We start from the raw sequence: 27,924 nt of genomic DNA on the forward strand, positions 1-27,924 counted from the left end.
CTGCCCCAAATGCCAGGGCCCTGATGAGAAGCTCCCCAAGAGCTTTAATTACACGAGTCATACCTACGAATTTTTCATTTAGGACTTAGGAGTGTTACCTCACTCACTCTCTTCAGAATTGTTTTTTCCTTAATCAAAAGATGCAGTAGGAACAATTCAGACAATAACCAAAGGATCGGATATACTCATCCATAAGCTATTTAATGACGGTAGTGGAGAACTTTAGGTGTGTTGCTGCTACAAATTGCTCCTCAGTTACCTACACAAACAGGAGACGTGGTAAGCATGTATATGTTACAGCTGTGCTCACTTCTTTAAGTTGCTGTAATTGTCCTTGAAGCAACACAGAGCTCTACTTCTCAGACCAGCAGTACTCTGTAGGGATGTTCCTCCGTGGAGAATGCAAGGTGAGCCAAAGGAGTGAAGCAACAAAAATAATAATTTCCCAACTGAAAGGTGAGTTTGACATTCAAAAGCACAGCTTTAACACACCAGAATTGCCACTTTAGAGCCAGCCTCCACTGCATTCTAATGCGAGACGCTGTCATCTCGCCCTAATTTATTTTGGGAGTAAATTGATCCACAGATTCACTAGATTGCAACTTTGCAGCCTTCTCTGAGAAAAGCACCTCTGCTCAAAGATGCCAGCGTGGAGGGGAGTTCAGACTGAAGGAAAGAGCCCACTGCTGGCAATCCTCCCTTCTCGGTGCTGGCCAGCTCAGCGGCTGGCTCACGGATGAGGTGAGCACACAGACCCTCACTGACGCACCTCTGTGCTGAGAGCTTTGCACGTACCCAAAGACAGGGTACATGAGGCAGGTTGCTGAAAACAAACTGGCACTTTATCCGCACAGCAGCGTGAGGTGTTCAACATACTGCACGGTTTGATTTAGTCAGAACCTTAATGGGCAATAGATAGAGGCAAGAAACGCTGTAAATTAGTTGTATTGTTGTGGGTTCAATTAAGACTCTCTTTTCCATTAACTAAATCTCTTCAAGATTTAGAAAACAAGCAATCATCATGTAACTGTGAGAAGAAACTATAAATACTGAAGTATTACTTTGGGGAAGCAGAAATATGTTGCTTGCTATGGGATTCTGAAGAATTGCCTATTCTTTCCTTCCCTAGAGTTTCACATGTCTGTTCTCAGCCTGCTTCAGTTTGTGCATGGCTTTCCACTAGAGAATGACTTCCTTCAGAGGAGGCAGGCATGCTGCTAACTTCCTTCAGCTAATGCCAGTTCCTTACCCTCACTGGGTTGTGGGCCCTGCTTTCACTGCCTCCCTTGCCCATTAAGCTCTGCATTACAAGGAAAAACCTTGCCAGGATACAGCCAGAAAGCAACATTAATCGAGTGTCACCAACCTGTGCTGGAGATCTGCCATCCTCCCTCTGCGGACAGGTCTCATCGGCTGCTTCTCAGCAGCTGGTGCTGCAAGCAAAACCCTGCCAACAGGTGTTTCCAAAGAGAAGCCTTGACAGCACAGCAAACTGCTGTATGAGCTGATCCACCACTGCATCTCCTTGTAACACATGGCGTATAATGTGTCGAGACCTTTAAGTTTAACTGTGGAAGCAATGGACTTGTTAGAAACCGCCAGTATAAAACATTTTTCTATTGCATTTTTCTCTATTACTACTTTGGTAACCCCTCTTAGTATAAATCTTCCTTCCCCAGCAATACTAATTTGCAGTGAATAACCACACGGGACAAGTAGCCCCTCACAGCTGTCATGCCTGAGGCTAAAAAAAAAGAACCTAAGTAGACGTTTGTGTGTTTACTGGGCCTCCTCCTGTCTGGTACATTAATCTTCAATCAGGAATGAAGGTGCCTTATTAGCCTAAATTATTAAAGTAGTACGTTAGTGATTAAAGAATGTTGTTGTAGTGATTGAAGCCATTAATTTCTTAATGCTCGCCACTTCTTTCATTAGAAGCTGCTAAACAGCAATGAGAGGCCAGCGCTCTCTCTCTTTATCTACTCTTACTTTGGGTCTGATCAGATCTGATTTTGGCCAGCCAGCCTCTGCAAGCTCCAGCCAAGGCACGCCAACACGATGAAACTGCTCTTCCCCTGCTGACCAAACCACTTCCACACCATCATCCTGCAGAGACAAAGAGTGAACACGTGTGTGTGTAACTGCACCGACTCCTGACAGCCACACCTGCTCACACTGCATTTACTAGCACACTGAAGTGCTGCCATGGGAATTAAACAGTACCACCGGGCACACTCATGCTTTCATTGCATTTTATTTAACAACATGTTATTTTTCACTCGTATTCAAGTGCAGAAGCTCCAATGTGTTCCAAATTTGCCCAGCACAGAGGGAACACAGGGGAAAAAAAAATGTCCTTCCAAAGGCAAATTAAGAGTTTGTACTTTTTCAAGGCAATTAAATAAACCAAATGAAGGATCGTTCCTTTTTTTTCAAACAAGAGGTAGGGAGGCACAGGGGAAACAAAATACTGGCAAATCTCATTGCAGCAATTGTTTTAAATCCATCTCAAGAGAGATGAAGAGATTGTTGTAATCCACACAGTGGAGGTTTCAGTCTGGCAAAGTCAAAGCTTCCTCAAGCTGAAGGTGGCTCCCAGCTGGTAGGCTGCAGTTTGCTTTTTCCAGATCAGGTTTTCTTAGTTCCCGCATCACTCAAAGTTTTGGAATAGGATCGGGAGCCGGCAAATGCTATCACAGTATTAAAAAGTCTTTCAAAAATGAGTTTGTTTGTAAAGGCCAGACAATTCACATCAGGTTGCCGATCCAGCCGGCTGCACCACATTGTTCATGGAAGGTTAATGAGGTAGGTTTGTTCAGACGGAGACTTTCTCTATTACGTTGTCTGTGACATGCACCTCGTCGGCTTGCACCGTCACCGTGGTTGACTCACCGCAGATGTGCTGGTGCTCCTTCCAGTCCTGCGAGGGAAGAGCAGACGGAAAGGCCATGAAGAGAAATGGCCCGGGGAAACCGTGCAGCCTGCCAAAGCACACTGGACCCCAAGAGAAGCTGTATTTGTTTGAGAGGCGCTTTCTCCCATGCAGATGGGACGCAGCAGGTCTCTAGTGCTCAGCCACACAAGACTAACCAGAGGCAGGAAAGGAACCACATGCTGGGTCAAAACTGGAGGGGGAAACAAACTAAGCAGAATGCTGGTTTCTCAATCCAAAGACCAACTCAGGACATCAATGTCCTTTAGGTTGTGGAAATTTTACTTAAACAGAGTCAGAACCCTGATTTAAACACTCTCCTGAAAGATGGCTCGATACAAGATAGCCCTCCTGAAAGGCAGCACCACACAAGGGGTCTTGGTTCAGTAAAGGTAAGAGAGGAAAAGAATTCCTGGTAACACCCCTACTACCTCTCAATATTTCTTTCTTTAACTGTAGTCTGAAATAACCAAAGTACTCATTTAACTTGTTCCACTCAGAGGCTGCACATCATAGATCATAAGTACAGGGGGAATTTCAAGGATTCAGTTACTGACAAAAGCCTCAAACCAGCCCACCCTATTCCAGTGCAGAACGCTGGCCACCAGCATGGGCACACAGAAGCAACAGGCTGCCTAAGAAGGGGACCAAAACATGACTACTCTGTGACACTTCCAGAGACATCTTGTACTGACAGAACCATAGGGTGGAATTGCTGTCCTTGAGACACCTGAGGAGAGAGCAGGCAGACTTTGTCATTTATCTGTAAGAAGCATTTGTTCATTCTTTGGAAATTTTAACCTTTCCACTATGCAGGCAGAGAACTTGACCATCATTATACTTTGTTACAGGCCAAAGGAAACAGTCAAAATTCTTCATCTGCTCAATTCAGTTGATGAAGAGTGAACTTGGACAGAATTCAGAGCCACAACCTTGGCTGAACTAAAAGTATCCCTTCCTTTAAAGCAAGGAAGTGCCGGGGGTCTTTGTGAGAAACCGATGGGAAACACAAAGCACAGCAGCTTCCTCTACTGTACTTCATATCTACCTTCCATGTTAAAATCTTACAGTTTGTCTCAGTGTGCTCAATTAATTTTTTTTTTCATTTGTAGCTTCACAAGCGATGTAAAAAATAAGAACTGTCCCCAGTGGCACAGCAGGACTGTAGGTACTGAGAACACAGCTTGCCAGGAAGCAGCAGGGAAGGGCTGTACGGGTGCTCCCAACTAACTCACCCCCATAGTTCACACAGGGAGGCATCCACACCCTCACTTCTGGTTTTACACAGATTTCTGGATCCCCTTTAGGAAGGTGTGTGCAAATCTTGGGGCCATTCCCTACCTGTCTGCTCCATGACCCGCAGACCTGCCCCAGCGCTACAGCACTGCCAGAGATCCAGCTGGCACGGTGTGTTTGGGGCTGCTGAGTGAAACCCAGGCTGCTGACCTGTGCAAGGCTTGTGGGCTGGCTGCCGGCACGACACGACCCCTTCTGCCGCCTGCTCCTCTTTCTGTGCCAGCAGGCAGCACAGTCTGGCTTTCCCCAGGGTCACCATGGCCCCCTCTGCACAACTCAGTCTGCAACTCACAAACAATCTTATACCTTCCGCTGACAGAAAGTGGAGCAGTAGTTGACTTTATGGCATCCTGTGCACTCGTTCATTGCCTCACGACCACAGTTGACACAGGACTGCTGTGAAAATGAACAGCAAAGTGACCACGTCAGAGAGAACAACAACAGGGAGGTCACTGAAGTGAAATACAGGTGCTGTAACACGACGTAATGCAGGACCGCTACCGAGGGGCTGAGCTGCTCTCAGTGCTCCTGCAGCGTGTAACTGGGAACGTACCTGGCACTGGTGTGGAGACACGGGGCAGGCGTTACGGCCCCCTTAGCCCCTGTCTGCCGATGTATCCTCGACACGCAAACACAAACAGGCACGGTGGCCTCTGGACACGCTTTCAGAGACCCACTCTCCTCGCCATTTTATGACGTGTACCTTTTGTTTTCCTTTCTGGAGGGCAAGAAGCCCTTCAAAACCCTGGGTGAGATACTGAGTCATTATGGAAATCTGCCCACAACAAACGGGGGTGCCTCCCTCCACGGGGACAGTTTATCCACTGGCCGCTGCCAAGTCACTACAGGCTTCAGCCAGCCTCACCAACAGCAGGCATACTCCACACAGCAGCGTACAGGCTTCACACAGGCCATCAATACCTGAGCTCTGAGTTTATCTCAAATTTGAAGTTTTAAAGGCAGACCTGTCTGGTGTTAGCTTTACAGCCCCACGTATTTCTGAGGACAGGGTCTGAGGAAGGACAACAAGAGTAGGGATGAGGTTGGGACCCTTTCGTTTCATCTGTGCCTGTTTTTGAAAGGGAAAAGGGATCTGCTTTTGTGGGCCCAAGAAGCTTGCTTCCTTTGTCAGTCAGCAGTATGGCTACATGAGTAGTGTCTTAACAGCTAAATAGGAGACAGAGGAGTAAAATTAAAAAGGCTGTAACAGGAGCACGGGACTTAAACCCAGAAGATGAGGCAGGATACATGGATGAAAAATCACACCTGTTTTTTTAAAGGCTGTTTTTTGTTTCTACCACTTTAATCTTATATCAGTGACATCAATTAACATAACCTGTATATTTAGGTGGAAATATCACTGAATTATAACAAAAATAAGCACTTCACAGAGCATTCAAGTTTCCAACTCATTAAATTACTGACAAATCATTAACACATCAGAGTGGCAGTGCGAGGCCATGAGAGGAAGCATTTCTTGGCTGTGAAAGTATCATCAGCATGGTGCTTAACACAGGCAGAATTTAGTTCCACCGACTCCTTTTTTCTCTTGAGCAGAAGCAATCTAACAATCAACGCCCTGATTAACACCGAGTTCAACACATCTCTGGCTCACACCTTATCAAGGTACCTACAATTAGTAGTTGGTTTGACTGAACTATATTTGTATTCCTGAGATACAGCCATAAAGTCAGGCTACCAAAAAGAGGCTTATTGCTGCTCCAGCTTGTGAAATACGTCCCAACGGGATACTTGATCAAAGCTGCTCATAACTCATGCAGTACTGGGAAAAGCTGAAAATACGCAGCGTGTACTTGTACCTGCAGATCTCAGAAAAGACTAGAATGACACACAAAGCTATGAGGCCTTAAATCACGGGTTCTGAAGTACCATGGCTCAGATTTCCATTCCAACAGCCGGAGGGGACCATGCAGCTTTAATAACCAGGACAAAAAGGAAAAAAAAAGTTTCCTATCACACCTGTGTGGTAGCCATCAGTTGGAGCTGCACTGTCATTACTTAGAGGTGACTCAGATTGACTAGGTTAGTCGGATGATCATGAAAGGATTGTGACAACATGGAAGGCTTGGGAAATGGTTCACTTTGCTTCAAAAGGCTTCACTTTACTAGAACAGAGCATCAGTCCCACTAGAGAAAGCTCAGATCTCTGCCAGAAGACCAGGCCAGCCACAGAATACATGATTTCCACAGCAGTAAGAAAAAAAAAAAAACACAACACACCTCTGGATCTTTACATGCAACACAACAAAGAACAAAGGACTCTTCATAAAATAGGAAGAGCTTACCTTGATGATGATTTCTGTTTTCCCGTCCACATCTTCTGTTTGCTGAAATAACTGGTTCTGATATTGCTGCAAGGAAAAAAACATCATGCTTGTTATTTCACAGCCAGAGTATGATATGAAAGGTCAAAATGGGTGGGCTGTATAGAGGATCCTGCCACTGAGCTCGTTTCCATCAAGCCCAAAACTGCAGTTCCATGAGGATCAAGGGGAACCTCACTCCACCATAAAAGAGAGGGCCACTATCCCATTATGTGGAGTCAGATGACAAACCCGGAGAAGCACAGCATTTATTCAAACTGTATTCCATCCAGTCAAGCGCTTGTGCTTAAAAAATGTGGCTTAACTGTGTCCAAGTAGGAACTGCATCCTACATAAGACACTGAGAAGTTAGCAAAGGAAAAAGAAAATCCCAAGGTAGTAGGGCCAAGTGCCATCTTCTTGGGCAAAATTTTGGTTCAAGTCTATTGATCCTAATCCACTAACAGGCAAGGGAGAGTCTTAAGAAATGGAAGAGCCCAACAGACATGGGATTGGATTAGGAAAAAAAAATCAGATGAAATTAATACACACAAGACATTAGAAACAGCATCAGCCATAACCATTTGTTTTCCTTTTAATGAAAGGATAAAAGGGCTTTCAGACAGTTTTTCAATTAAGCGGTCCTCTGAAGGTGAATTTTAAGGCATACTTCAGATGTGTTGCAGATTTACATCAAAACAGTTAGAGTCCAACAAGCACCTGCTCCCCCTACAGTGTCTTGCCATCTCAACAGCCAGTGCTGCTCAGAGACAAGAGTACTCAAACAAAGGAATTCAAAACTGGCTTTGATTTGATTACCTGCTAACCCTGATTTCAACTTCATTGGGTACAGTTAAAAAGAAAAACCCAAGCCCCTACCTCCCAGCAAAGCAGGTTTATCCAGGACTGAGTATGACCCAACATGTAAGGAGATTAAAGGCTTAATTTAAGAGTGTCTCTATGACCTGACATCTCAGTATTTATTCTCCTGTGAAATCACAACCTTCAAATCTTTGTGTTAGCATGACACAAGTTCAAATTAAAAAAACTCTTTAGGGAGATGGAGGAAGCAGGGAAACCTCTTGCTGTTTACTGCGGAGGTATGATTTGGTTCTGCAGTTGTGAGACAAACAGGCAAGCTTAAGGTAATGAGCAAGACAGTACACGTGCATAGCATCCCTAGCACTTCATGTACTGCATGGATGAAATGTATATCACATGTATGGAGATTTTAAAATTGCTATTTTGGCACTACTATTTGAAAACCAAAATCGTGTCCATGTCAAAAACATTCTCCTGAAGACAGGAAACACCCCAGCAAGCTTGAGATGTGGCTCCTGGTGTAAGAATCAACCCTAGCATGTCTCAGGAAGAAAATGACATAAATTCTTGAGAGAATCATCAATGTCAGTGAGCACCAGCTGTGGAGAAGTTGGGACTGAATGCTTTGTGCTGCAGCTTCTGCTCTCTGCCACCCAGTTCCCTGCACACAGAGACCTGGCAGAGAACTGGGCTGGCAGGAAACTGAAGATTCTTCAGGAGAGGATAAAATGTGTTTTCTATTATGAAGTGAAAGACGAATGACCCACATTGAGCATACTGGCCTAGGAAAACTGCACCATGTTTTTAAACTTCTTTTTAGTGAGGAGAATGGAAATACTGATGCCGAAGCATGCAGTGAGGTAGCATTTCAGTGCAGCTTGACAATCTCTGCACAAATAAACCCTGTTACTACAGCTCCCTCTGCAACAGCCTGCACAGAGACAGCGCTTGGGCTGAAGATGCTGAATTCCAGTTCTACGAATGTGCCACAGCTCTGGAGTTGATTTAAAACCCTTTCTGCTATCAGAGTCCACTACATCCTCTACAAATGTGGCCAATTCTGTTTTCCAGTGAGACTGCCAAGGAGAAAGACATCAAGAGGAAGTCCAGTGCTCCGCTGTCCTTATCAAACCCATGGTAGCTCCTTCAGCTCTGCTCTCAGTCCCCAAAACCTGCTGATGGAAACCACACATTTAACCCCCTTCTGCCTCCTTCTTATCTAACCCCATAGCGAGCCCTCTGGTTCTGCCCAGCTATGGTATGAAGAAGTCACATCATTCAGAAGCTGCAGAGAAGGAAAAGGTGCAGTAAGAGAGAGATCAAGCCAGACACATCCGGATCTCTCACAAAATTGTCTCCAGGAAACTGATAAGCTCCAACTCCCAAACATTTCCACTGCTGCTTTGGAGGACATAAGCCATTACTTGCTCACTAGAACTACTTTTCTTAAATGCCCAACCCTTTTTAGGTTAATTTCATACTCTCTAGCTCTGAATTGTTTTAATCTTTCTAAAAATGAATTCAGATGCTCCAGCTGTTAACAGATTTAATCTTCCACCTTGTTTTCAAATGAACAGGGTTCTGCAAGCATCACTGCATTGCAGTAAAAGGCCTATTTCAATTAAAACACTTGTCAGATTTCAGCACTGATTTTTTCAACTTTTTACAGAAAAACGGCTTAACACATTTCCTAAATATCTTTACCTTCCAACGTGTCTTACGGTACAGAATTTGGCGTATTCTCCCCCTTTTAAAGTTTATCTGATATAAATGATGGCTTAATGCACACTCAAAAAAATTACATTTCCAAAGCACACAGACCTTTGTGTAAAGTAGTCTTTAATCCATTCCTTTTGGGCCAATCCTGCAAGTGGTCAAATATCTTTTGCAAGAGATACAGCGCCCTTGTTGTAGTAAAGCCAAAATTCCAACAGAAACTAAAAGATCTGATATATTTATCCACAAGCTATTTAATTACAATAGTGGAGAATTGTCTCTGAACAGCTGTGCGAAGTTCTGACAGAGCAGTTTTATTTAATGAATCCCATGCAAAATGTTGCAATTCAAAATAGCTTACAAGTATATGGATACTCATTTTTTTGTAATAAGCATGACACGTTTTGTAAGTTAACATGGTTTGTGGCTTGCTTTCCTTTCAGAACACCATTCCCTAAGACTCCTAGGTAACATAAATGCAAGTTGTATTTGGTGTCTCTGCCAACACAAGGCCACACACAGGCTGAGCACCAGCTGCATATGCACATATTGTTTACAGATAGAAAGCACAAGCTTATGGCCATCCAAATTTTTTAAACAGAGTCAGCTTTTTGTCTGGGAGTAACCCTGTGAGGGCTCTGCTTATTAATTAAGGAGTTCTCATCATCAAGAGTCACAGACTGCATATACAAGACAAAAGGTTTTCAGCCTATTCTTTAGACTCCAGGAACAATTCTGTTTTAAAAGTAATTATGGCAAAAGAAATATTCTCACAAACACTGAAGCTGTAGATTTTGGGCTTACAAATTCTCGTTATTTCAAGGACTTGAATGGTTGGCACATTTTTACAAGGCCTTTTATCCAGAGAGCCTTTGCAAACTGGTGTGCAAGCCCTCTGTAGAACAAGTGTTATCCTTGTTTAAAAGAGAAGGCTCTAAGGCCCAGAGAGCCCAAAGACCTGCCCAAGAGCATCTAAATAACTTGTGGCAAATCTGGAAACAAAATTTGGAAGCGATCTTCAGTCTTGTAATTTGTGCAGCAAAACAAGACTTAAATAAACGTACAGAAACTAAAAAGGACAAAGATAGCAACAGAGTGCATGTGAGGACTTCCAAGTTCCAAATTTTGTGCAAGCAAAACTATGCTGGCGAAGCCTCTAGCTCCAGCACTTGAGACTTGTGACCTACAATTCCCTCAGAACAGCTAAGGACATCACAAGACCCTGGCACACACAAAAAAATAAATAAAAATAAAAAGTGAAATTGTTCTAGTAGAGAGCCAAAGTGAAAAATCTCATGTCAGATATAAGAGAAGAATGGAAGGCAAGTCTTGTTTTTTTTTTTTTTTTTTTTGTTTGTTTTTTTTTAAATACTTCTAATCATATGTAGAGACAGGCATTTCTATTCTACTGCTGTACAGCCTGACTCAGCACTTCCCAGTCCAGCCCCCCTGTTGCTTCTGAGGATTCTGTACATGGGTATCACCATTTGGAAATGCAATTAAGGATCCAGTCCTTCCACAAAATTCGGATTAGACATGCCATCTTAAGAAAGAAACGTGAGTGGAGATGCTTCTAATTTATGCTGCGCTTATCATTTTAATGCTTTTTATTTGCTACTTTTAGCAAATCTGCTTCCTGCCACAATTCCTCTCTGATGTTAGCATTTCCACCCTCAAAATGATATGGACAAGGGGAATAATGTGTTCCTAAGACTCCACTGAGCAGCCCTGGATCATATAGTTAGCAAGTGCAACCAGAATGATACAGTGATGTCTGCTCTTTGACTTCACAGATGACAATGCAAGTGTAAAGGCAGCACAAATGTCTCCCCTGCTCCACGAAAACTTGCAGAAAAAGCCTACCTTTCACATGTCAGAGCTGTACAAATTGCACAAGCACTGAGCACTGGTCATTAGAGAGTACAGCTTCTGATATTTAAAGCCAAGTCAACCAAACTGCTGCTGTACAGGAGCAGACTGGCTTGTTTCTGGTATTTAATGAACTCCAAAGGCCATTAAATAGTAAGCATAATAAGTAAATACAATTGAGTAACTGATATGCAATATACAACAAAGTATATTATAAGTGATTAAAACTTTCAGTGCTTCTTATTGTTCTCTAGGGAGAGAAACTGGCACACAAGCTAGCTTTCAGATGTTTGCTGTCCTCACTACTTCTCTACTCTGCTTAAACAGCGGGCTGCTTCAGACTTTCTCTGAAGGGCAGTAAAGACAGTGCTGTCCCAAGCTCCCTGTCTTGCTCTTCTGCAAGAAGGCAGAGGCTATCTCCTTCTTTAGCAGGGATGACAGGAGGATACGGTCAGGGGTGTGGACAGCTACAAGATTGAAAATGCTTGATCTCAACTTTTGGAAGAGCCAGGAGGCTGAAGGCTCTGCTCTGCTGTGAAAACTCAAGACGTTGTTATTTACAGGCAGGGCATTGAAGCTTGCGTAGCCAGCTGGGAAGGAGCCTGCTCCTGCTAACAGATTTCTTTAATCCTGCTACGTATTCAGTCACTTTTCCAGGAAGAGCTAAGTCTATAGCTTTATTATAATTTAATCTGTTGTACTGCCTTTGCTCTGCAGGTCTGATATAATCAGAGTCTTTCATTTCTAAATACGCAGGAACAGACTGCCACACAGAAACTCTGCACACTGGCAACACTCCGGCAGGGAACGAGCCACACCACTGCATTCGCTGCCTCTGCTAATGCAAATGGAGGATGTAGCAAGAAGGCTTCCTGTCTCTTAGCCCTTGGAAGTTATGTCAGCATAACGAGCACAAAATACTGATAGAGTTCCTCTCTCTTTTGGTCCAGAAAAAATCAGCAACACACAAAAGAGGATGACACCTCTTTCCCCCTCTGGTATATCTTAACTGCCAAAAGAAACAGTCTGACCAGAGACAAAAAGGGAAAGAGACTTGTGTTACAATCAGGGAAATATTCAGGAAATTGGAGAAACACCTCTGACCAACACAAAAGCAGACAGCTTGTTATTTAGTATTTACTGTAACTACTTCTGATGCCAGCCCTGTACCCAGAATCAGATTTTTTCCAAAAGTGGAATTCACTAGAAGGAGCTCAGAATATTGTCCGGATTGTTCCAGGTGCTGGAACACAGCAGCAAGCCTGAGAATTATTATCTATTTAAAAACATACCACCATGACCAAGTGTTTCTATCAAAATACAAAACTCTTGGGGAACCCCTTACAAAACAAGAATGAAAAGACTCAAAGACTCACAAATTGAATAATGAGGGATTCAGTAATTATGGGGAAAAGAAATTCCTCTGGAAACAAACACATCATCATCCTTGCCTTGTAAAGTCAGCACTTGGAGATCAATAGACAGGAATGAATTTAACTCCCATTCCTGGGGCAAGAAGAAACTAGGTCTACACTAAAGTGAGCTGGATTTGGATCAGTGGGTGGGAGGAACGGACTCTGAAACAGTGGTTCCAGAAACCACTGTAAGGATAAACAGAAGGGAAGACAGAATGTAAACTGGAAAAAGAGCAGGGGAGGAGTTAAACAAAGTAAGATGTTCATCTGTAAACTGTCAAAGCTTCCAATTTTTTGCTATCCCATGCTCTACACAGTTTTTAGCAGCAGAAAGCCCCAAACTGGACAGCAGCATGAATACCCATTCTGCCAAGGCAGAAGGCAGGGGAGAATTAGACTCTCAAGGTATCACACACCTGCACATCAAGGATGCAGCGTACAGAGGAGTTTAGCAGAGACAACGTGGCAAAGAACATCAAAGATGCTGCAAGGACTGTCATAGGGGTTCTCAGCAAAATCTTCCCACACACATTTCTTCAAGGCCTCTTGCTGCACACTCATGCCTATGAATTCAGTGGAAAGCTGACGTTAGCAATAACGCCGATAGCAAGAGCAAACAGCGTGGTGCTACCGGTTCAGACACCGACAACGACACGAGTTTCACGGTACATTGCCCCCCGCCTCTCTCCCTCAAGTCCACGCCAGCAGCTGTGGATCCGTGGGAGAAGGGGAATGCATTCAGCAGCGCATGGAGCCGGATTCAGGGTGCATGCATGTGCTGGCGTTCAGAAGAATCCAGGGTCCCTACCATGCATTAATTAAAGAGAAGAAAAGCAGGGAAAACAGGGCAGTCCTTGTAGATAATCCCCTACAGAGGAGAAAGGGACCACTGGGTATAAGCCAATACTCTTGTAATGCCAGCTGGCCTTGCGGTCTTATCACAGGACACAACAGAGTTCAGCTTTGCTTGAACAGTGCTCAGCAAGACACCTCTAAATTTTGCTGGTTATCTTCCCCATAAACTCCACAGCTTGCTGTTTTTATTATCTCTCTGTCTCTTCAGGCCATCAAAAGCCCCTTTGATAGCCTCGCTCACTTGACAGAAGGAAAGCAGTCACCGCACGGCTGAACGCTCATGATCTTCCCGATATCAGGTCTCATGGTAATTCAGTATCAGTGCCTCATAAATTTATGGAAGCCTGATGGGAGAGCTCAGGACTTGTAACAAAAAACACTTTATATTACCGCTACCCAGAGCTGTTGGAATCCCAAAGCACTCTATTCCTTTTTCCATCATATAAATAACTTAGTTTTATCTACTGCTCTCAAGACATTTAGAAACATTTTCTAAGGGCTGCCACAGTTATAGCCAGTGACAACAGCAGGGTACTGCTCTGTTCACTGCTCAGCCAAAAAGATGTCCTTGGCTGAGTCATCTCACCTCCCCCGGCATAATTACCTCTTTCCTCTCCACATCAGCTTGGATTTTCGCTTGTGTGACAGCAGCCTCGCGGAAGGAGGAGCTGGCCTGCTTGGCCTGTTCGATGAGAGACTTCAGCTGCTGGGCGGTGTTGAGCAGGGAGTTGACCATCTCCTCCAAGTACAGCCAGCTTCGTTGCTCGGTCACTTCCAGCCCATTCACCACTGATGGCGAGATGGCTTTGGTAGGGGTTGAGGGGGGCACCGAGAGAGCAGGGATTGGGGTCAACACTGAACATAAAGAAAGAAAAATAAAATTGAGAGAATTAGGGCACTGCATTACCATGAAGTTTTCTCTTTTTTTTTTTTTTTTGAATTGTTAACAGGGTCTACCAACATTTCCAATCCAACTTAGTTTCAGCTAAACAGACTTACAGGTAACTTTTGTGACTCGAACCGCACAGAATCAGAGCTGTGCAGAGTTAGCCCTTGGGCAGTATCAAACCCAGAGTACAGAAGAGCAGGTACTCTGACTATGAATTAACACCTTCTAGCACTGCTGCAGAGAAGACCAATTAAGCAGTGAAAGCAGCGTTCCCAGGGACTCCTCTGTCACTATCACCACCATGTTCCACTATGTTGCCCTTAACCATCACTACATAAGGTTAGAATTAATAGTTAAGTGACCCAAAACAACAAGGCTCCATAAGACTTTTCTGAAATATTCTTATGTCGCTGTACAGATGTCAGTCCTCAGGTTGCAAAGTGACAAAAACCAGGCACCGACCCACACCACAGTCCCCTAACGCCTCCTGAACTCTGATCTTAACATAAACCTGTCTCAAGACTGCAATAAAAACGGTTACCAGACAGTTACCATCACTTCAAAATTACGTGTATGACATAAACATGCACTTTCTAAAACCACCATTTAGGAAGCCCTTTAAAATACCCTCAGCCATTTCAATGTCTTTGGACCCCTTCGTCATGGCTCTTACCCATGAAACAAACTATTGGCCTAAAATTAATCATATCACACTGAAACACCTAGAATTTTAATAAAGGGTATTCACAGCCACCTATATTGGCTTCAAATATCCTATCTTCCAAATAGCAACGCTCACTGCAGCTCCCAAACCTCTTGTTGCCAAATGCCAAAGGTGAGAAAATTAAAAGTCCTAGAAAACCAACATCTGCCTTTGCCTTACGTTTGCAAATGTTTTTTTAAAAAAATCTGCAGTTACTGCATCCCAAAAACATTTATTTTTCACACTATGTTTGCACATACATTGGGAGGCCACAGGGCGAGGAAATTAAATTTAGATCTAGGAACCCAACAACACACAGCGTAAGCTCGCTTTCCAGGAAAAAATGTTATCTGGCTTTACTGGCCTTACTTTTTCAAAATCGAACTCTAAACACTCACAAATCTGCCACAAAATTAAGTCTAAGACATTCACATCTACCAACAGCCAGCCTGTAGATTCCTCACTAAATGGTTTAGTAGAAAAAAGAGAGGCACCGCTAACTGGGGCTGGTCATTCTTATTAACCACAAATCTACTGCTTGTCTGTTTCTGGATTTTTCTTGATACATTTAGGTAGGAACTGCAGGATGATCCAGCACACACAAAAACCAGTACGTAGAAAGTCTGAGAAACCACATACCTTCCTGGATAGTTCCGCTTTAGCAAGGGAAGAGCTTTTAGTATTCCAGACACCAAAAGTCAATTAGCTTCCTTGATTTTTAAATAAAGAGTGACACATTCGTGTGATAAATGCTGGGCCGTTCAGCCAATGGATGGCATAGCCCTCAGGGAAATGTTGAACACAGCAGGGAACGTAATACCAGAAGCAGTGAGTATTTAACATTTCACGTTCACATCCTTCAAGCGTCTGCCTTCCTTCGGAAGCGTTACTCTTACACCTCTAGCGCCTCTGCCCGGCAGACCCTCTCCAGGCTCCTGCACTGCTGATGCTACCAAAGATAAAGGATGCACTGACAGCGTCCTTGGTGCCGTATCTGTAAGCGTCTGCTAAGCAGTGCCCTGGAGACAGCTGCAGGCAGGAGAGCTGCCACTGATAGGTGCTGACAATTGGTTGCATTAAAATGGAAAATTATTGGAGCCTGGTTCTCTCCCTTGAAACCAGACTTGAGAAATTTAGTAAGCAGGAAGCTCTTGAACAAGTGTAGAGGCTGAAGCAACTGAAAGGCAATTTTTTCTCATCTACTTTATCATCAATCTATTATCACAGTCCACTTTGGATGTCATTACAGATGGTCACAAAAATGGCTTTCCAGGCCAGTGTGTCTAAGGCAGCTCAAAAAACAAAGGCAGAAACAAGCCTCAAACCTCTCTCGCTGAGGGATGGGGACACAGGGCTGCACAACCAATTTAAAACCTCAGAACAACAGAGCCCCCATTCAAGAAAAAAATCTTTGTGACTGCACTTAAAAAAATACTTAAAATTCAAATGTGAATACTGTCCTGAAAAAAAATCAGTGTAAGAATTGTCCTGAACAGCAACGGGGCAACCGGGCTGCAATTCCACTCACAGTGAACCTCTGCTTAGTAAGTAGACACACAAGACTTCTTGCAAGGCTGAATGAACAAGGAATATGTTCCAGGAGAGCGACTAATTTCAGTATACTAATACTTTAATCCTTTTCAAGTCATACCTAGCAGTTTTTCACACAAGCAGCAAAAGGTGAAAGAATCCAGCATGGATATGGAGAGAGAGAGAACAAGTCTCCAAAACCATCGTACTGCAAGTCACTGTGTTAGATGTACAACCTTTTTGGACATCATTGCAAGTTTATCATACAGATAAACTGATGTTTTACACGCAACAGCCCTTAATTAAAATAGCAATTTTACTCCATTCACGCATGACTGGTATAGAACTATTTGCACTCGGGTATGAGTAAAAGATAAATCAGTCTTTTATCAGCAACTGTTTGCAGAACAATATTTATCACAGCATGGCATTTGATAACTTATCTAACAGGAATTACTTCCGATTCTTCATTTTAGAATAGTTATCTGCCAAGAAATAGTGATGATCTTTGCTTCACTGGTGCAAAGAAAATCAATGTTTAATTAATTACATCAAGATCTGACTCAGACTCAAAACCAACAATATTTCATTCTGGACAGAGCAGGAATGCACTGTGCTGCTCTGAATAAGTAAATAAAAGGTCAACTTGAAAGGAGAACATGTGCTTTAAAAGAGAAAGACTTCACAATTGAATGCACAAATGAATGCTACATTTATGTGACATCTTTTTGCTACTTGACAACTTCAGTGGGAATCCAAACCTGCCTGTCTTGCAGTTCCCTCACATCAGTGATATCAGTGAGCAAGTAGCAAAGTAACTTTACAGAACCAAAGAAATTAGAGAAGGAGAAACTGACCTGGGATGTGAGAGCAGCACAGCAAACCTGCTCAAAACTGCATCTAAGCATTTGTGGATTCATAGAGGTGTCACAATTTTTAGAAAAGCTTCTACGATATAATTTTAAATCTCAGCAAGGAGAGATGGTTTCCTTGCATCAAAGATTAAATAAATAAATATCTATCTACAGCACCCAAGTGGTGACAAAAGCTTTGAAGCAAAAGCCTTATGAAAGGCAGGGGGCTGCAAAGAGGATTTTGGAAGCAAGATCACAGGAAACCACTCCGTTAAAAACCAACAAATCAAAGTTCTCAATACCAGTGTGAAAAACTTTCCTGAAGTATGGAAAAAAAATCTGTTTATCCAAACTTTAATAACTGCAAAAATCCTAAGAAAAAAAAAAAAAAGAAAAAAAAAAGCACTATTTTTCTGCTTCAACCTTTACCTCTGGTGGGAAAGAAGATCACAACATAAATTCAAGCACTGTTAACTGTGTCTTACAGATGTAAAACATACCAATTTTGGGATGAGATGTTGGGAGTGCAGCTTCAGGGAAAGGTGAAATCTGACAGTTGTCCTGGTAACTTGGATAGTGAGGTTCTGGGTGATTGACCCGGCAAGGCTGTTGAACATTGGTATCTTGAACTGCAGAAGAACAACATCATCATAAATCATTGTATAACAGAGCTTTCACACATTTCTTGTGCCTCTTTTACCTCTATTTCTTAAAAAAAATTCCTCTGCTCTATGATAATTGTAAGGGTTTCAAACGAGTAACAACAGAGCGATGTTACACAGCTACCATGCAGGGCAGCCTTGTACTGATTTCATCTCTCTCTGTGCTCACTTTTAAAGGCTTCTGTAAAAATTACTGCCAGTTTCCTTCGCATACACCTCAATATTTGCATTGACCAAAGGACTCCAAACTATTGTTCTCAATGGAGGTTAGTTCCCTTGGCAGCACCAGCAGTACTCACAACCCCATGTAGGAATTAAACTGAAAGAACTGAAATTTATGTTACACGTTTATATTTTCTTGGTTTTATTCTGGCATTTTTCAGCATTTATTCAGCACTTTTCACTTAGTTTAAATGCTCGGCTATTTTTGGCAGTATTTTAGGATGAACAAGGAGCAAAGAAAAAATGACAGAGATGTCCATTAAACGAAAGAAACCAGCAGAGGTGTACACTAGCAGCTGCAGCATCTGGACAAAACATTTAAATATCTTTTGTGAAACTGATCAAAGATTCCAAGCAGTTAAAATCGTTTCAAAGAAAGAACAGAAGGCCATGTATAGCCTCTGTGTATGTTCTTAAAAAATAAATCCTTCATGCAGCATACAAAATGCTTCTTGCTATAGGAATGGGATGTCCAAACCCTTTTTTCCTGCTTCTTATGGACAGCAAGCAGACATACACCTGAACCCTTACCAGTGGCTCCTGTGAAAACATCACCCTGGGATGGACTTTCTGAGATAATTGCTGTGGCTTCCACTGTCGATGTGCGGTCAAAGGTCAGAGCACCGGAGGTAGTGATCTGTCCAGAAGGAGTCACGGTGACTGGAAATGGTAGAAGTACTTTCATAATTAACAATCAGTGCTCAAGCCTTGGTTGTCTAGCTGTTGAGATCCCTGTTCTGAATCATCCAAAGTCACAGAACTCACAGACCAGTCAACAGCCTGTGATAGCTGAGTTTGGATCACACCTATAACCGGTAAAACTAGAAATGGGAAGAAAAGCCCTGCTCAACTTGCGAAGGTATTGTTGGCCTCCTGCAAGCCTCTGCTTATTCTCTGGGTGTATGAGGGCAGAATGTGCACTTACAAAGTAATTCCTCCCAAATCATCACCTTTACAATTATTGCATGAATAATAACTTGACAACTACTTAAAAAATCCGGTAGTGCCACAAAACTCATTAGTTTCTGGCTGGTCCTAATTTATCACAGAACTTCAGCCAGCATGGTTCTTACTACTTAAAAATAGTTTTATAACAGCAATTGTGGATTACAACTAATTCTGTGACAGTTTGTTGAACAAGTTTAATTGTCTTTCTGCATGGAGTGATACAACGAGCTTGGCCAATGCAAGGAACATGTCACAAAATACATTCAGACGAACATACCAGTGCAGCTCTAAAATGTTTAAAACCCTTTTTAAACAGGATTAATCCAGCAACACTAATTGGTAATGGCCTGATTCTGTGAAACACTGCTCAGTCTGAAGGATCTTTTTACAAACAATTCAGTTATAAGACATTGAGGCTACAGTTTCATTCCTGGTGAAAGATGTGGCTGCTACCAAAATAAGCAGTCCTGCTCTCTCCCAGCACTAGCACGAGCAAACATGCAACCTCCCAGCAGCTGACATTAATGAACCAATATAGATTAAAGCTGTTTTGGGGAATAAAAAAATAAAGCTCTACAGAACCTTTATGTATTTCTCTTCCTGCTGTTGCCAGTAATCTAATCTTGCTTTTGGCCCGCTCAGTTCTTTTTAATATTTTTGTAGCTTCCTCCTCAATTCACTTTGTAATGTTACCGTCCAGATGATGCTAGTGTGATGAGAGCAGGAGGACACATGAATGTGACAGGGAACGTGTGAGCTGGACTAGCTTGCAAATTAATTTCTGTTCTCATACAGACGATTTGACAACCAAAAACATTAAGTAACAAAGCGTGTCCTGATTGTTTGAGAGGAATTTGCAGATGAAAGTGTCACCTTCTGCCTCTTTCATTAGCGACTTTCAGGCTGTGGATTTCATTACAGTTGCTTAGAGCCTACTTTTCTATGCATTTCAAGAAGTAGCACAAATCTTATTACAGAGCCCTCACCAGCTACTGAAGGACAAAACCCAAGCTCAGGATACAAAATGGGGATTTCCTGCAGAGCAGAAAAGAGGCAGCCTTCCCCTCAACCTGACCTCAACATCAGGAAATTTCTCATATGTCATTTGTGAAAAGCCTACCTAAAGCCCACTGTGGATCAAGTCCAGGACTCCACAACTACCCCAGCACTGCCAGGGCGAGAGCAGGTAGAGGGGGGAAAACATCATCCAGGCCTCTCTCAGAACAAAATATGAAACCTACAGCTCACTGGAAAAGGATATTAACATGCTTAAAACTCAGACACTGCTTTAATTTCTAGAAAATATGAAAGGATACTGGCTAAAGAGAAAGAGCCAATAAAACTACCCAATGATAAGGAAGTAATGCCATTAAGATGATTTTTCTCAGCTGGATAATTTCATGGGGCTACTGATAAGACATTAAATATCTAGTCTGTCAATTCTTCAAAGAAGGAAAGCAATTTTTACCACGAGAAAAAACCTACATGTAGTAGCAGCTGTGGCAGGAAGCAGAGTGATATTTTTGGAGGATTCCTTCTTCACAGTATTTGCAGACATTTCACTATCTTTTTTTCGCCGTTTGTATGGTACAAATAGTCGTACAGGGCCACTCTAGGAGAAAAAAAGAAAAAAAAAAAAGAGGAAAAGACATTAGCTAAGGCATCTCTTTGGGGACTACAGGTTTACTCCAATCTCTCCAAATACACGTTTACTCCAATCTCTCCAAATGCAGCAAAGATCATGCAGTACATGTTCCCATGGAAGAAGATACATGGTTTGCAACAAATGACCAAAAAACTTCTATGGCAGTAGCTCCAAAGTAAAAAAAAAAAAAAGCAAAAAACTCTGTGAATAAAAAAGTTGCATTCACCTCCACGCAGCTGAAGAGGCACAGATTCAGCCTCTTCCCACCATTACATAAGGAGCAAAACTGGGCAAACAACTGACAACTATCCACAGTGGTGGAAGGAAAGGGAACAAGAGTGAGGGGAAGACACAAAGCAGGTCTAGATAACGAGCATATGATTCAATTCACACCAGAAGAGTAAAAAGCAGAACTTCAGGTGAAGCTAAATGATTCTGCTTTCATGACTTTAGCATATGTTTTTTTTAAAAAAGAAAGCAATTTAATAGGAAAATACGGATCTAACAGGATATGGATAAAAAATTAAAATAAAATAAAATAATAAATAATAATATATAAATATATAAATAAAATAAATAAAACATATAAATAAAATATAAATAATTGATATATTAAAATATATATGAGTAAAATAATATATATAAATATATATAATATATATATAAATATACGGATATATAAAAATATACGGATATATATAAAAATACGGATCTTACACTACTTCCTCATAAAAACATTTCTTCCAGCTCAAATAATTGTGGAATTTAAGCCAGAAAACACTAATAGCATTGACATCTCCCCAAAGGCATTTTACATAAATATATTATTTAGGAAACAAAAATGAAAAAAAGAGAGAAAACCAGCAACAACTATCACCTGGTTAAAGTGAGGGGCAGATATGAACATCAGAAGCTGCAATGCAGCAGCACTAGCAGTTCCCTGTCTTGTTTCTGTATGAAGCATGGACAAAGCTTGCTGCGACCACAGTACTTGTGAATGTTTCTAGGCCACTCACGACCTGCTCACAGATGGCTGTGGCAGCTTGATTGATGAATAGGTTTTAAACTAATGGATATAAAATCTACAACTCACCAGAGTCATGTCATCACAGCAGGCAGCACAAGTACAAGAGGCAGCGTGAGGATTTAAAATCCCATCCTGAAATTGGAAGATTACAAATTCAGCACCAGTCACCAAAACCAGTGAGAGCATGACTGTACTTTGCTTGAAGAGCCAGGCAGCTCCCAGAGAGATGTAACCATTCCCCCCTACGTGCCCTAAACAGTAAAAAAAAGACTGTCTCCCCTCAACCAAATCAACACGTTGCTTCTGACTCACCCCACAACACCATCGCACACAACTCTGCAGAGGCACCATGCAGAGCTTGGACTGCTGTGCCTGGCAGACTCTGTCCTGAATCTCTCTGCCCCTTCCAGCAGAAAGGAGGAAAGAAATTTAACCTTACATGAATAAGGCACTGCAATGGTCTCCCAGCATAGCGGATGCTCCTCTTCCAGTCTTTGCTGCTGGCTCGTCCTGCCATAGCTTCAAATTCGGTGGGGCTGTACCAGTTGTCCCCTTGCTTAATGCACCTGCCTCGGCCTCCTGAATTAAATTAGAAGAAAATTGTTAGTAAAGGTCAAGGATTACTCTGCTCTTTTCCTAAAGAAGCAAATACCAAAACTGCTGGACAAAACAGCAGCTAATCTACAGTAACTACCAACTATGCCCATCTGCTGTTTCTCATCACTCTAGGATAACCGTGCCCATTTAATATGCTGGCTGTGACAGTAATCGCACATGTTCAGTGAGTTCCAACTTTGTGCTTCACCAATATTGAAACAGGCTAGAAAAAAACTACTCATCCACAAGAAGGATAAGTCCTTCTTGGATAACCACCATGAACATAAGCTCATCCTTAATTTTCGGTTAAATTTGTAATCCTTTTGGTCATGATGAAAACTGTCTTTCCATGCAGCAAATGCTGTGCAGTGCAGTCAGGCTTGTGGCAATTTCTGCCATCGCTTCTTCAGCTTTCCCACAGAGATAAAAGAGAAGAGAAGGGGCTAAGACAACTTAGGAGTCTTATTAGGAGACAAGCTCTCTGCTTTCCAATGCAGCAGGGATTCTGCAGAGCTTTGTAGAGACACAGTTTTACTTCTGAGAGGTCCGCAAAAAGAACATAAGAGTCAGACAACTATCAGGAAGACTCACTGCACAGCAGGCTGCATCTTCACGGATTGAAGAAAAAAGTTAAAAAGCCTCTGACGAAAGAGCAAGGAAACAAAAGGGCAAAACATGGGAGAATACTCATGGGACTAGGCTGGCTATGAAAATGTCCTTATTTTCTTCATGACTGGTCCTTCAAGGTAATCTGATTAAAATAAAAGTGCATGAAATGAAGAAGGAGCCATCGTGTCATACTTCATCACACAAGAAGGTCATTTTTACCTGAGCCAAGTCTGTTTTTATACAGAATCCCACTGATATTCCGGCACCTCACCGGGAGCTCGTTGTCATACACAGATGGGTCCCAGTTATACTTGGTTCCAGTTTTCTCTTGGACGGATGTTAAAGGGGTAGGAGGAGATTGCGGTCCTTTGAAAAAAAGAAGAGAAAGGTGACAGCAACCAAAAGGCACAGTGACTATACCTTCACACTGAATTTGGCGAGGCCAACAGTGTCATTTGGTCAGTTCAAGCAGATGACACCTTTCCAAACCACTGCAAGTTACACAGTGTACAACGAAAAATTCAGGTTGGAACAGATGCCCGATGTAAGCTAGAGCAGTGAGTCTGCCCTGCCAAGCTCAAGAATTCCTCACAGAAGGTAACATTCTGAAAATGGCAGAAAATAAAGCAAACTGCTTGTGAGGAAACAAGCTCTTAACGGTGTGTTAAATGCTCGGCTCGTAACCTGCAGCTGTCTGGATCTTACAGTTCCCAAAGGGCAAGACTGTAAAATGTGACTGCCTGCCAAAGGTTTGCCATGCCATCTTGTGGGCAGAAAGGAAACTGACAAGGCAGCTGTGAACAAAAACCTTAACCATGAAGACACCATCTATATTACAATTCAGTATCAGCAAAAGGCCTGAATGGACACAAAACTATGTGCAAGAACCCTTTAAAAAGAACCCACGTGCAGAACTAGGACATTCATATTTTTATTATCAATATCAGAATGATCGATCTGAATTTGGGGGTGGGATGGATGCAATAACCCAGCAGCAGGGTGAGCTCTTTCCAGAAGCTTACTTGCAAAGATTAGGGCAATGTATAAGAAAATGAAATACATTTATGAGACCAAAACCAAAGAGTAAATAATCTTCTTCTACTCCCAAGAAACACAAGAAACGTTATGTTAAGAGAGGATCAATGGTCCCCTTCATTATACACACGATGGTTGTTTTTTTTTTCCAGCAACACAATTAAAATGCAACCCCTCTGGAAGAATGACACTTCAAAAACAGATTGCCTTATACCTGGTGTGAGAGGTGCTGATGGTCCCTTCAGCCCCGTGGTTTCCACAATGCTGCCGTCTGTGTGAACGACTATGAGAGTGGCTTTTTCAGTATTCAAGCTGTCCCCAATTTGGAGGGCTGTTCTCCCAGACTATGGAGGAAATAAAAGAGTTTTAAATCATAGAGTTAAAATACCAATGTATTTTAGTATTCCCACAAATCTTCTCAAAGTTACCCTAAGACACTAACAATATGGCAATAACTAGGTTAGTTTTTGAGCTTTAGGCCAAGCAGATTCAAAGCTTACATGTTCCAGGTTGTTCTATTACAGAATGAATATACGTGGGTGGAAAGGTAAAGAAAAATTCTCCAAGTGATAAGGAAAAACCTGTATGTGCACAAGTGGATGGTTTTGAGCCTTAATGTCTGTATGCAGCAATGAAAACACATTTTTGATCTTGTACACAAACTGAGCTCTCCATTTACACTAAGAAAGCATGTGGGACTTTGCTAAGGCCCTCAAATGAAAGGTCAGACTCACCAGCACATGTCCTGAAATTGAAGCTGCATTTGCCACAGATGTGGTGAAAACATTGTCTGCGGAGGCACCAACATTGGCTACTGTTACTGTGGTGACTTCTGAAACATAAATCAGAAATGAATTCTGCTGTGTCCCGGAAGCTCGATTAACAGTTAAACATCAAAAGATATAACTGCATTTCCTTCTTCTTTCATATTGAGCATCTGTTTAATTTTTCATGACAACTTTAAGTCATTATAAATCCAATCACTCTGATTTTTATTAAGCTTCGGGTTGAACATAGAATGGTTTGGGTTGGAAGGGAACCGTAAGGACCATCTGGTTCCAACACCTCCCACCAGACCAGGTTGCTCACAGCCCCATCCAGCCTGGCCTTGAACACCTCCAGACAACTGCTACAACACCGGCATGCTTTAACCTCCTTGAGAACATAACAGTACCATCAGCTTGTGATGTACTAAGTTGAAAAAGAATATTCCGTCTTTACTAAAAAACAAGTGATGTTTTTTTATTAAAAGAGGTGACTGGCAAGCATCAAAATAAGGAGAACTGACCGTGCCTCTGACATGTTAATTTTTAGGCTGCTGCTTGTTACCTGTATACCTTATCCAGTCAAAAACAGTTAAATGTTAGGCTGTAACTTGGGTATGATATATACGATATATACTACATTTGACTGCCTAGCTAAAACCAGGGATTCTTCCACACCTTGCACAGGGTAAAAGTGAAAAACCAACAACGCTGAAGCTCACGTGTACAAGGAGGTAATGATGCAGCACTGTGGGATCTGATACTACCTGTATTACCAGAGCATGCTTCCAAAATTCAGCATATTTCAGGACACATTTTAGGGGGAGATTTGCACACAGGGCCAAAATAATTTTAGACACCAACGGGAGGCTCCCGCTCCCTTCGCTTTGTGGGATGAAAACAGCATGTAGTGTGAAGTCGGTGCTACTTTCTACAAGTCTGGGAGTCAGCACAGCTTTAGCGTGAACCTGGGACGTGTTCACCGTGTTACTGGGGGCAATAAATGTAATCGACTCTCCTCAGCAACACAGCTGCGGACACCACAGAGAGCGGGACGGGGCAGCAGTGCACCCCACCGCCTCAGCCGCCCGCCCGCCCCTCACTGAGGCGCCGCCGGCGGTGTGCGTGTGGGAGGGGGGCGAGTGAGGGGAGCTGCGCATGCGCGCTGCCGCCCGCCCTGACCTGCGAAGGCGGCGGCCTCGTCGGCGCTGGGCAGGGCCCCGGCCGCCATCTCGAGGTGCTGGGCGTCCGCCGCCATCACCGTCACGGCCGTCACCCGCGCCGCCTCTTCCTGCCGCCGCTCCGCCTTCGCCTCCGAGGCCGCGGGCTGCGGCTGCTGCTGCTGTTGCGGCGGCCCCCGCTGTTGTTGTTGTTGATGTTGCTGTTCGGCTCCTTCCCCAGCCGCCGCCGCCACTGCGGCCGCCGCTGCCGCCGCCTCCGCTAAGCCCAGCTGCTTGGCCGCCGAGTCGGCGTCCTCCATGCGGGGCGGCCCGGGAGGGGTTTAGGGGACGGGGGGGGAGCGGGACCCAGCCCGCCCGAGCGGCCCCGACCCCCGCCGAGAGGGCCCCGGGGCGGTGGGGGGGTCCCCCCGAGGCCGCTCGGGCGCTCGGCGGCCGAGCGGAGCCGAGAGGAGCCGAGCGGAGCCGAACGCGCCCCCCCCGGGCGGGCCGAGCGCTTCCGAGGGGGCCCGAAGCGTGCCGAGCGTTGCCGGGCCTCGTCCGATGGCTGCCGAGGCGCGGGGCCCGCGCTGCCTGCCGGCTGGCCAATCCCAGCGCGGGACGCGGCCGAGGCCGCGGCCCGAAGCGATACCTGACAGCTCGGGCCTCCCCGCCCGAGCGCGCCCGAACAGGGCCGAGTCCCCGAGCGGTCCGGCCCGCGGGGTCGAAGAATCCCGAACCCGCTCGAGTCTTTTCCGATCTCGCCCGAAGGCGGCTGGAGGCGGTGGCGAGGAAAGCCGAGCTCTTCCGAACGCCTTCGCCGGCCCGAACGGCGGCGCCCGAACGGGCACTGCCCGAAGCCGCCCGAAAGCGACCGAACCGGGCCGAACGCTCCGATCGCAGCCGAAGAGCGAGGGGCGGGGCGGGGCCGCGCGGCGCGGGGGCTGCCGGGACGCTGGAGGACCGCCGGGGGCGGGCGGCCGACATGGCGGCGGCCAGGCGAGGTGAGCGGAGCGGGGCCTCCGCCGCTCGGGGCCGGCCCCCGGCCCCTTTCCACACGGGGGCAGTGCCCGGTGCCTTTCCTACTCCTCCCGGCGTTGTTAAGGCCGCGGGGAGTTGGGGCCTGGCGGAGGGAGGGCTCTCCTAGCCCCAGGCCGTGTCGCGACAGTCACGACATGGCGCCGCGGAGGGGGGGGCGGGCAGGAGGCAGAACAGCAGCCTGAAGGAGAATTCCGCCTTGCGATCATCGCACTGGGTGGTTATAACTGCAGCTGGGGCTGCCTGCGTGCCCTTAATACAGTTCTGGCACTAAAACCAAAAAACAAACAAAAAATCTTTTTTTTTTTTTCCTTTTTTTAAAGAAAATTGATTATATTCTGCCTCCAGTAAGGAGGTGACCTGGGGTGGAAGGTGACCTGGGGGGGAAGGCTCGGGCTGTGATCCCTGCTTGTCCCAGGTACCTGAAGAGTCAGATTCATTAAAGCACTTACAGAAGGGCTGTGTAAGTGCTTTAATGGGAGCCTGCACTGGAAACAATTAGTGCTATGCCTTGTTTTCTTTTGGACCCTATAAGTTTTAGGATAGGCAGAAATGAGGTGTCAGCCCGCGTGCAGCAGAAGGCACTGTTCAGGGTCTTGTGAATGCAGAATGCCCATGTTGCTGCTGCAAGTCTGTGCGCTTCGTGTTAATGCTTTAAAGTTCCTGTTTTGCTTCTTCTCAGGTGCCAGAACTCTCACGTTCGATTTCAAAATGCCCCGGCAGCAATGCAGGCTTCATTAGTCCTAGCAGCGACGTGGTCTTGGGTTATTGGGGTTAGCAACCCGCAGTTTTAATTCGAATATATGATTTTAGTTATGTATTCAATAATTATTACTAAAGCGCTGTATCGCTTTCACATTGTGAGGTTTCAGTGTTTGACCTGTGTGAAATGTCCTCCGCCCCTCACGGGGAGGCAGCATATTCTAAACCACAGTGCCTGCAAACCTGTGAGTGGAGCAGATGCAAGAATGTGCTCAGTGCCCTCTTGTGGAAAAAGATCTTAAAATGTACAAAT

At 44.1% G+C, this 27,924-nt stretch overlaps 1 protein-coding gene across 4 annotated transcripts; it reads right to left on the reverse strand.

Moving 5' to 3' along the window:
- Positions 1-2,241: 2,241 nt before the first annotated feature.
- Positions 2,242-26,195, reverse strand: DEAF1 (DEAF1 transcription factor). 4 transcript variants are annotated; one of them, XM_082760646.1, is made up of 13 exons: positions 25,897-26,195; positions 24,685-24,779; positions 24,165-24,294; positions 23,135-23,281; positions 22,149-22,288; positions 21,776-21,841; positions 20,523-20,649; positions 18,621-18,749; positions 17,706-17,834; positions 13,834-14,084; positions 6,535-6,600; positions 4,535-4,624; positions 2,242-2,920 (listed from the first exon to the last, which is right to left on the reverse strand). In XM_082760646.1, exons 1-13 carry the CDS (start codon positions 26,192-26,194, stop codon positions 2,816-2,818), a joined length of 1,773 nt encoding a protein of 590 aa, XP_082616772.1. In that variant the 5' UTR covers position 26,195; the 3' UTR covers positions 2,242-2,815. The 4 variants fall into 4 exon arrangements, with proteins under 4 accessions (XP_082616772.1, XP_082616771.1, XP_082616773.1 ...); XM_082760645.1 differs by having other exon boundaries at positions 24,685-24,782; XM_082760647.1 differs by lacking the exon at positions 4,535-4,624 and having other exon boundaries at positions 24,685-24,782.
- Between the last annotated feature and the right edge of the window lie 1,729 nt (positions 26,196-27,924).

The sequence above is a fragment of the Aythya marila genome (assembly GCF_965140915.1).
Source record: "Aythya marila genome assembly, chromosome: 5".
Classification (NCBI taxonomy): Eukaryota; Metazoa; Chordata; class Aves; order Anseriformes; family Anatidae; genus Aythya; species Aythya marila.